Here is a 10897-nt window from a genome sequence, read left to right as displayed (position 1 = left end):
GGGAGGGGAAGATGGGGAGGGGAGGGAAGGGAGGGGAAGATGGGGAGGGGAGAGGAGGGAGGGGAAGATGGGGAGGGGAGGAGAGAGGAGAGAGGGGATGGAGAAGACGGGGAGGGGAGGGAAGACAGGGGAGGGGAGGAGAGGAGAGGGGAGGGGAAGACAGGGGAGGGGAGGGAGGGGAAGGGCAGGGCTCAGCTGAGGGATGCCCCTCCTCTGATGCTCCCCTCTCCCCCAGTGAGCCAGCACTCCGGGGTCCTCACGAACCACCTGGGGACCAGTGCCTCCTCCCCCACCTCCGAGTCAGACAACCATGCACTTTTAGACGAGAAAGAAGACTCCTATTTCTCTGAAATCAGAAACTTTATTGCCAATAGTGAGATGAACCAAGCATCAACACGAACTGACAAACGGTAAGAAATCGATTCTGGACCCCAAGAAGATCTAGATCCAGAGCCCACGTGTGTGGCCACACCCAGAGGAGCCCCCCCACAGCACTGGCCCCCAGGTGCCCCCAGACAGGGACCGGGGCCCATGGCAGAGGGGGAGACCGAGGGCCATGGCCGGCATCTGTTCTGGCCCTGGCTCTGCCACCTGGAAGTGGTCGCGGGGGGAGGGGGGCTTCAGCAAGGACTGCCCGCCCCCCGCCTCAGTGTCTGGGTCTGCAGAGGGTGAGGGGCGTAAGCGTCCCGACCAGTAACGGCCGTGGGGTGCCAAGGCGCCGGCCTGGTTTGGCTTGGGTGTCACAAGTGTGCGGCAGAGCACGGACCAGGCGAGGGCTCCTGCCATGAACCCTGCTGGGGGCCTGAGAGTCCAGAACATTCCCATTTAATCCGAGGCACTGAAGGTTTCCTAACAGGAGTGCCCCCCGCACACGTGCATATGCACTCACACACAGGCACACAAAACCACAAGGCATGCACACATACATATATGTGTGTGCACGAAGCCACACAGATATGCACACTATGTACACACATGCACACACGCACGTGTGCAAGAACCCACAGACATGCACACGCATGCACACATACATGCACACACGCACGTGTGCAAGAAACCACAGACATGCACATGTATGTACACATGTATACACACGCATCCGCACACGTGCACATATACACATGTGTGTGTGCGAAACCACACAAGCACGCATGTATGTACAGATGTATACATGGGCATGAATGCATATACGCACATGCACGCACATGCACTGCTGTGCACATGCATACGAACTCACACGTGCTCACATGTACATATGTATACGTTCACACAAAACCACACATACAGGCATAAATAGGTGTGCACACACATGTGCACTCACAGTGCATGCACACATACATGCACTCACACACATACACGTACACACACTCACAATGACATATGCACACATGTACACACATATACATGCATTTGCACACATACACATGTACGCATGCACATGAAATCACGCATGTGCACACATAAACAACACATGCATACACATGCAAACACGTATACTTGTACACATATGTACACGTGTACCCACATGCACACATGCACACACATGTGCTCATGGCGGCAGGAAAATGGCAGAATTCAGATTCAAGATATGGAAGGTGTTCTGCACAACCCTGGATCCCAAGGCTCAGCGGGTAGCATTGCCTCCGGGGGTCCCTGTGGAAGGACACTTCAGACCCCCCAGGAAAACATTCTCCTTGGGTAAACGCTGGTGCCAGACCAGCTGGAAAAAACCGGAGACACTCCAAACACCAAGAAGCCTTGGGGTGCAATCCCCTAATTCTGCAGTGGAAAACTGAGCCCAGCGAAGTGGGGGGCCTTGCTCCAGCCATAAAGCCAGGCCAGAACCTGGAGCCAGAGCCCTGGCCCTGGCCCTTATGCAGATCTGTGGCCCCCCCAAGGCCAGGCGCCGTCCCCGCCCACCTCCAGCCAGTGAAGGGGGTCCTCAGGAGACCCGGCTTCCTCCAGGACAGGCTGCATCTTCGGTACTCCTAGGGGAAGGCCTGTCGAATTTGTAAATGAACTTGGACTTTTCCTGGGGCTGCCACATGCTAAGTCGTGCCCCCTGGAAGGTGATCTCACCTGCCTGCTGGGTAGGGCCCTGGGGGGGCTCCGAGGAGGGGCTGGTGGGAGAGTCTGGCTGTGGGCCCCGCTTTCCAGAGCCTGACCCTGGCTCGGCAGTGGAGATTCCGGCCCGGGTGCAGTCCTGCCTGCTCTGCTGTGGACAGAGCGCCCTTGTCCATCCATGGCTCCCGGCACGCACATGGTGGTCTCACAGGAACCTAGATCCCTGCCCCTCGGGAGGCACGGGGAGCCTGTGTTCAGGCAGCTCTGCAGCCTGCTTGAGAGAAAGTCACAGATGTGAGGACCCGGGTGCCAGGCCTTATCAGAGCCCTGCTGATGGGCCACAAGACACATCCTGGCTGTTAAAGACTGTCCTTTGGACTGAGACTCTGCACCCAGGACAGGCAGATGAAGAACCTACGAGGATTTGTCAATAACGTCCTCCACGGGGTGCACCAACCTCCAGGATCACCAGAAAGGCCCTCACGCCTCAAGCCCAGGGAGCAGGCCCAGCTCTTAGCCGTGAGGAGGACTCTCCATGAAACCCACTGGGACAGAGGGGAGAGGGAGGAGACCACAGCACCCTGACCTTCACCATGGAGCATCTCACCTGCGCTTTCCCGACCGCCCCTGGTGGCGGTCAGACAGAGGAGACTGGCCCCAGATCCCTCAGGAAGCCCCGGGGCAGAGAGCCGACCACAAACCCAGGCCCTCGGATATCCTGTCCCGCTGAGGCCTTGTCCTGGGAGCCGGGGAGCCTCCGGGAGACACCCCACGTCATGGTTGGAAGTGAGAACCACGATCACAGGTGACATGAATCCATTAATCTGTGTAAAGTGGTGAGACGTTGGCGGTTCCGTTTGGGGCCAAGATCAACATTATCCGGTTCACATCCAGAACCAGTTTCCTTCTCTTGACCATCAGGGAGAATTTAGGGACAGCCAGGCTTCCTGGCCCTATAACCCCTTTAATACCTGGGCTGAATTGTATCCCCCCAAAATCCTAACCCCTAGTACCTCGGAATGTGGCCTTATTTGGAAATAGGGTCTTTACAGATGTAGTCGGTTAAGATGAGGTCAGCGGGGCGGCCCCCGATCCCATATGATGTCCTAAGGCGAGATCAGGACACAGACGCACACGCGGGGAAGCGCTTACAGAGGAAGCAGAGCTGGGGCGATGCGGAGATGCCGCCACCGCCAAGGGGCGCGGAGGACCGCCAGCCACCTCCGGAGGCCTCAGGAGGGAGCAGGCCCGCCCGCGCCTGGATCTCGGACTCCAGCCTCCAGAGCCAGGAGAGTCGGGGCTCCTGGGGTTGAAGCGCCGGCCCGGGGCAGGGTCACGGCGGCCCCGGGACGTCACGTGCCGCAGGCGGCTGCTTGGAGGCCCGGACGCCCGTGCAGGTGCCGCCAGCCTGCCGGCCCCCATCCCCGGTCCCTGCCGCCCCTCCCCGGGCGCTCCTGCTTGCTGCAGCCCCCTGCCAGTGGGCAGATGGGTCGTGGGCGCTGTGCTCCCTGCTCCCAGAGGGGCTCACACATAGAACCGCACAGCGCACTTAGGTCCGATTAAACATGCACGGGGCTGCCTGTGGAACAGAATCCGAGTCCCGGCCCCCAAGTCTCCCACCTGCGCTGTTCGTCCCATCCTCAGCATGGGAGCGTTCCCACGTTGCCAAGAGGGCACAGGCTCTGAGCTGGCAAGGCCCCCCTGGCGGAGGGGGGACCACAGGGAGGGGCAGGACCCGGTCTGTGTCACTTGGCTCCAGAGCCCCTGTCGTTGGTGGGCGGACGTGTTCTGGTGACCCGGTCCCGGCCTGTGTCACTTGGCTCCAGAGCCCCTGTCGTTGGTGGGCGGACGTGTTCTGGTGACAGCACAGGTGAGACCCCCAAGAAGGGAAGCATCAGGCAAGGTTCTGCCCATCTGGGAAGGCAGGTCAGGTGTCAGCATCTTGTACTTTTCTCTGGGAAAAGCAAGGAGGAAAGATGAGGATGGCCGTGAGCCCAGCCACCAGGGGCCTCCGTGGCCCGGCCCGTCTGCACAAGCCCCTGTGTCTGGAGGCCAGTGTCACTCAGAAAGGGCCCCCCCTCTGCCTCGACGCCGAGAGCAGGACTCCTGCCTCCCCTGACAGCTGCGGACGGGTTTCTGTGGGCCATGCAAGGTCCAGGAGGAATGGGGGCCCAGATGTGGGCTCGGGAGGCATGTGCCCACCCTCCCTGTCCCCCTCCACCTGCATGCTGGACACCTGCCAGGTGGCCCTCGGGCTAGTGGCATTTTCTGAAAGAAGCAAGAAGGCTCGCCCTTGCTCAGCTTGGATTCTTCCCTTTTAAAAACGAGGATCCAGATTGGAAAAGTCTCACCCAGCTGGAGTGACACTGAGGGAAATGAGGTGGGGTCTGGCCTGCAGGAGAGAAGCCACCAGTCTCTGAAACAAACTCATCTGGGCAGGTTTCCCTGGCTGACAACAGCCCAGCCCTCGTTCTGCAGAACCCCAGGATCCCAGACCTTCCATCTGCAAAGGGGACCTGTCACTCTGGGTAGCCAGTGTCCCTATGTCCTCATGGCTGGCCAGGAGGACTGAGCAAGGGTCGATCAGCAAACCTCCCCAAGGGCACCCCTTGTGCAGTGCCCAACGCCAGCTCCAGCACCTAAGACCTCCTTCCCCACCAGACTGGCCGTGGCTTCCTTCCCTGACACACACACCCTGAATCCCTGGCGGCCGGTGTCCCCTCGGGAGCCCTGCTGCTGAGGCACCCTTCTCTCCTCAACCTACTCCACAGGGGCGGCGGCCCAGGCCGAGGGCTTGGACGAGGCACTCAGAACCTCGGCTCGGAGGGTCCCCATGACCACGAAAGCAGGCTCTCTTCACAGGGGGTGAGGACAGTTGCAGGCCTTTTGGGGTCTGAGGACAACTCCCTCCCCTGTCACTCCAGGCCGGAGGTCCGGGACCGGGACGGCAGTTCGCAGTGTGCGGGCCTAGCCAGCGGGAAGCCAGAGGATGCGGAGGAGGAAGAGGAGGAGGAACTGGAGGAGGAGGAGGATGACAGTCTGGCGGGGAAGTCCCAGGACGACACCGTGTCCCCCACGCCTGAGCCCCAGGGGGCCTATGAGGATGAGGAGGACGAGGAGCCGCCCACCTCCCTGGCCGTGGGCTTCGAACACACCCGAAGGTGGGGACCGGCCCTCCGTTGGCCGCACCTGGGCAGCCTCACAAGCTAGGGCCCAGGCCGGGGAGGGCCCTGAGCATCATGAGGGTGACCTCACCCTCAAACCACCCAGGACCCCACCATCCCCCCAGCTGGGCTCACCCTCATTCCCAGCAGGCGTCTCCCGCGCGGGAGGGGGGCCTTCCACACGCAGGCCCAGGCGAGGCCTGCCTGAGCAAGGGGGTCAGGGCCCAGCCCACCTGCCCCCGACACACACACACTTCCCCAGAAGGGAGAGGCACGCTCCCGAGCTGTGAAGGACCTGGTCCTGCCGCCCCACCGTCTCTGGTGAGTGGCCCGGGCAGTGACGCCTGGCCCGAGCGGGCTGTGCTGAGCAGGGGCTCAGCGAGCTTTGGACGTGGTGCCGGCTGGGGCCCCTGCCCGTGCGGCCCGACTGCCCCCGGCCTGCGTCTGGCACCGGGCGTGCTCCAGCATTCCAGACCTTCCTGGGGGAGTCCTGTGGATCCAGGAGGCCTGCTCCAGGGACGGCCAATCCCCCCTGTCCCCGGGGTCCTGGGAGCGGGAGCCCCGGCCCCTCCAGAGCTGCCTCTGGATCTGTCCTCCCTTCCCAGAGACCCGGGCACCCCGCCTGCTGCTTGCAATGTGTGTGCACGTACTCACCGCCTTCCGTGCCCCTCTGTCCGTCCCTCTCCTGCATCTGTGTGGCTTCTGTCCAGGTGTCCATGTGTCTGTGTGTCTGTCTCCTTGTGCATGTGGCTCGTGGAGACGCCGGGGCGTGCATGCGGGCACAGAGCCCGCCGTGGGGCGTCAGAGAGGCGGTCAGAGGCCAGACCAGCTAACGCCAGGCCCCTCTCCCCGGTCATTGGTGCAGGTGTATTGAGGAGCAACCAGGCGGCCTGTTAGCTTTGGAGCCGATGCCGACTTTTGGGAAGGGGCTGGATCTCCGCAGAGCAGCTGAGGAAGCGTTTGAAGTTAAAGATGTGCTTAATTCCACCTTAGATTCTGAGATTTTAAAGCAGACCCTGTACAGGCAGGCTAAGAACCAGGTAGGTACCCAGCAGAGCCCCCCCCCCCGGCACCCCCAGGCTGGATGGCGGGTGGCGGCCGCGCCTCCTTTGCTGGTGGCCGTCCTATGCGTGGGGCACAGCAGGACCACGGGTCCCCGGGCCCGTTGCCTCGGCTAGAGAGACGCCCAAGCGACAGCTACTTCCCCACAAGCAGGGGTGGGGCAGGGAGAGATCGAGGCAGGTGCATGTGAGCCGGGCACTCACAGGCACGTGGGTCACTGTGCTCTTGTCCAGGAGCTGGTCCAGCCCGGAAGCTATGTAGGCCTCCTTCCCTCTGATCCGAGCAAGCGTGGCTGGCAGCCCAGGCTTCTCTTGAAGGAAGCTGTCCGTCATGCGGTCAGTAATTCCAAGCTGGAGCTGTGACAGGGTCAGCAAGGGCACCCGGGTGCACCTCGACCCCATTCCTTAGGACAGGCGGCCACAGGGCCTCGCTTCCTGCTTCCATCCATCTGGAGGGGCGGGGTTTCCGTCAGCCCACCCCGAGTCTCAGCAAAAACCGTCTGCGTGTCTGTCTTTGTCTTTTACTAATCCTGTCCAGAGTGTGAACCCGGGTGGGAGGAGGGTTGGCCTTCCCCCACCCCGCTCTGCTCTGAGTGGCCGCCCAGGTCCCATTGCCTCGTGCCCTGTGGCTCGTGGCAGAAGGAGCATCCTGTGGACTAGCCATGCTCCGGGCTCGGCTCAGACAAGCTGTGCATCCGCTTCCCCAAGTAGCTCTGTACTGTCCCCACAGCTGTCCAGATGGGCAGCCCCCAAGGCCCACCAGACAGGGACGGCCTCTTGTGGACTACCAGCCAATTCCCGGGGCCCTTGCAAAAGTGGGGTGGGGCAGAGAGATGACTGCAGGGGGGAAGCACCCCCAAAGAGCCGCGGGAGCCCCTGTGCAGGCCAGGACCCTGGCACCTTGTCCCTCTGCATGGGAGCCCAGCTGACGTTCACACACACCTCCAGCGCCCCCCCCCCCCGCATCTACCTCTTCCGGGCCCCAGGGGAGAGTCTGGCCTTCCCCCTCTCCGTCCAGATCTGGGCAAGGCTGAGCCCAGCCAGAGGGCAGCGGGGGGCCAGGAAGGGCCAGCCTGGGATCTGCAGAACCCCAGCTCACACGGCTCACCTGTCTGTCCTGTGTGTGTGTGTGTGTGTGTGTGTGTGTGTGTCCTTGTCCTCTCTCCGGCCAGGCGTATGCAATGATGCTGTCCCTTTCCGAGGAAGCTCCTCTCCACACCTCCTCCCAGAGCCCTCTGGACGCTTGGTTGAACATCACGGGAGCCACGCCGGAGTCCGGAGCCTTTAACCCCATCAACCACCTCTGACGGGCCCAGGAGGGGCCGGGGTCAGAGTCCAAGCAAGGCGACCTCGGGGCCCCACTGTCCCAACAGAAATCCCGGCTGCGGAATATGGAGAAGGGAGCCTCGGGGAGCGGCGTGCCCTGGGCCAGAGAGACCCCCCCCACTGCCCCGTCACCTGCGTTGACCACTCCTCAGCATCCGTCCCCCCACACACACCATGGTTCAGCTCTAACTTTTCCAATGAAAACTCAGAGCCCAGGAGTCCCTGAGCCATCCAGGAGGCCCACCGTCCAAGAATTGGTCTTAAGAACAGCGTTCCGGAAGGGTACAGTGCACCGCCGGCCACGCCTCGTAGAACCAACCCAGTGGATGAGGGTGGGATTTTAATCCCAGACTGAATGAAGGCAGCGGGCCACTGGGGCATCCGCGGGGTGTCTCAGAAAGGACTGGACAGACACGGGTGTGCTCTACAAAGGGAGATCGCCCAGACGATTTTTTATAATGAGAATTACAAGAGTAACCCTTTTGGTAATCTTATTGACGACAGAGTCTATTTAAGCATGTGGTTTTAAAAATAGACAGTATTTTTTAAAAAATCGAAAGATGACTTACAAATTGTTTTTTAAAAGTAATTTTGCATTGCTTTCAAATCTCCACTTCTTTGCAAACCCAAACCTGCCTGGAAACTGGTACTGGGTGTGTTCTTTATACTGTAGATAACGGAGAAGTTTTCTATCCCTGACCATATTTGTAAAGCCAACGTGATCCTGGGTGCCCCCGAGCAGAAATGAGGGGCCTGGGGCCCCCGCCTGCGAGCAGTTTCAAACTGTACGGTGGAACTCTCAGACATGGTATCCTGGGCTGGCCCAAGGCTGCGAGAGAGGCCTGTCGCACGCGTCCCACGTGTGCGGCATGGGATTCATGCCTGTGGCCCCCACCAAGACCCCCCAATTGTATGGGGGAGGTGTGAGAGCGGTGGGCCAGGCACCCGACGCTCCTCCCGACAAGGTCCACGCATCAGCCACACCCGTGCCGGCCCCCCATGGCCGCTCTGTGGAAGGCAGGGCCCACCGGCTACTTCTCCAGCCCCCCCCACCCCCGTCAGACGGACAAGGGGAAGGAAGCGGGCATCCCCCCCTCCGTGGCCTCCGCGGGGCACGCTCTGCGGCTCACCTGCCCCAGGCCGCCGGGCTCTGCCTGCGTGAGACCCCGGCTCTGGGACATGACCGCCACCTCTTTGTGCGGCTTCTTGGCAGGCCAGACCAGCTCCAGAATGGAAGGGCCTCCGGGTAGGACCTGCCAAGACCGCACGGCCCGGCCGGACGGCACCTCCTCAGGATGGATCTGCCTTTCCACTCGGATGGGCTTTAAATTATTCCCATAGGGGCCAATTTCAAATCATAATTTTTTTTTCCCTGATGGAATTTACCTTAATCTGTATATAACTTGTAATTTTTTCTAATTCATTTCTTTTCTTATTTTATTTCTTCCTTAACAGTATTTTGGCATTAGACATTCTTATTGTGAAGGAATAATGTTAATATAAGTATCTAGTGAAGGACCAAAACCGTGTATAAGGTTGTGTGTTGTGTGATCGATAACCAGGGAGTGGGGAGGTTTTTAATGTGCCAAATACCCCCGCGCCCCCCGACGGATCCTGCTGCCCGTTTCCAGACAATCACGTGTTTTTGTTAAATTAGAGTTTCAGTTACATTTGCATTTAAGACAAGTGTTCTATTTATTTCTTTTATTGTTTGGAAGGAAAAAAGAATAGCGTCCCAACAGGAAGAGAAAAAGATCGTCCAAGTTGCCCTTAAAAAAGAATGTAGATGCAAGCGGCAGGGGTGCGGGGCGCCTGGGGACGGGGCTCCGGCGGTGCACGAGCCCCGGGCACTGGCCCAGGGGCAGCAGGCCGGTCAGAGCAGCCGAGTCCCCGTGTCCCCGCCGCTCCAGGCCGGCGACAATCGTGTGCTTCCGCGCTGGGAGACCTGCGTGGGGAGGCCCCGAGGGCGCCACACCGCTGCGGGCCCCGGTGGAAGGGTTCTGCCCGCTCCTGGCCCACGGGAAGCAGCGAGACCGCACCCGGGCCGCTGCCGCACACCCACAGGCTGGCAGGGCACCCTGCTCGAGGAAGAGTGGGCGAAGGCCCGTGGGCGAGGCTTTGCAAACACAGCCCCTCACCTCCTCGCGCGCATCCACCCCTGCCAGGGTCGCAGGCGCAGTGTGGGATTTCCCCTCCACCCAGGTGGGACCCCTTTGCAGAGTCAACCTCAGATACGAATGCCCATTTCTGTAAACCCAAATTATATTTCTTCTGCTAAAGAATAAGGTGTGTGCTTTTTTTTGCGATATGACTCTCTCTGCCTAAGATAGGAAATTTGGCCTGAGCACCAGGGTGGAGACTTGAGCGTCTGTTCTCCGTGGTCCCAGAACAGATAAGGGACCATGGCCGCCGCCTCGGGACTGCTCCGTGGGCTCTGTCATTTCCGGCCAGCCGTGGCCGCATCTTCTCTCTCCCTCCTTCCCAGAGGCCCACCTCCTCATCTTCAGCCCTTACTTTTGTCCCCCTGAAAATGATTAGAGCTAGACCCATTTCTCCTGAACGTTCAGCCCCTTGGGCCCAAGCACTTGGCAGGTTTGGGGGGGTCTGTCCTTGGACCCCTGACAAAGGGAGCACTTAGTCCCCACCCTGGTGCCTCTCCCCACGCCCGAGTACAGCAGGCTGCCCTCCCTACTCTTCTCTGTCCCCAGGCTGCAGCACCAGCACGGCCACTCGGGCCCAGCCTGGACCGTGGGGGCCAGGGGTCTCGGCGGCTAGAATTCTGAGACCCCAGCCTCAGAGCTCGGCTGCAACCGGGCAACCGCCTGGCTGACCACTGTGTCCCTGGGTGGCGGCCAGGGTCAACCTGTCAACCTGGGGCCCCACTGGGCCAGGGCCCTTCCGTCCAGCATCAACGGCATTCCTCCTTTGGACCGTTGACCTTCCCAAATGGAAATTCAAAAGGAAGGCTCCCCGCTGCCCCCTCCACCGCCCCTCAGACTCCGGCCCCCAGCAGACTGACACCATCCCCCCACTGCTGCTCTCATTCCTGGGACAACTGGGTAGGACGCACGGAACTGCCGATCCTTTGGCCAGCCAGACCTTTCGTGAGTGGGACCCAGAGATCCCCTGTTTTGAACCCAGGGGTGCATGTTCCTGCAGCCGGCCTGGGACTCTGGGTTTGGATCAGTGGGACAGGCTGAGCCCATGTGGCCTTCCTGTTCAAGGCCAGCACCTCCGTGGCCCAAGCCTGGCCCTGGAAACTCGCAGGACTCTCGGCCTTCT

General features: G+C 60.7%; 1 protein-coding gene across 1 annotated transcript in view; it reads left to right on the top strand.

Annotated features, from left to right (window-relative positions):
• The window catches only part of PRDM16 (PR/SET domain 16), a 312060-nt gene extending 301549 nt beyond the window's left edge, over window positions 1–10511 (top strand). The window contains exons 14-17 of the mRNA XM_032395196.1: window positions 236–410; window positions 4989–5225; window positions 6094–6268; window positions 7462–10511. Of these exons, the coding sequence (XP_032251087.1) occupies window positions 236–410; window positions 4989–5225; window positions 6094–6268; window positions 7462–7596 (722 nt within the window). The 3' untranslated portion in view covers window positions 7597–10511. The remainder of the gene's footprint in view (window positions 1–235; window positions 411–4988; window positions 5226–6093; window positions 6269–7461) is intronic.
• Window positions 10512–10897: the final 386 nt, after the last annotated feature.

Source organism: Phoca vitulina, unplaced genomic scaffold, assembly GCF_004348235.1.
Source record: "Phoca vitulina isolate PV1807 unplaced genomic scaffold, GSC_HSeal_1.0 scaffold2, whole genome shotgun sequence".
Taxonomy (NCBI): Eukaryota; Metazoa; Chordata; class Mammalia; order Carnivora; family Phocidae; genus Phoca; species Phoca vitulina.
The sequence above is the reverse complement of the archived record's forward strand: the minus strand, read 5'-3'. Positions and strand labels throughout refer to the sequence as shown.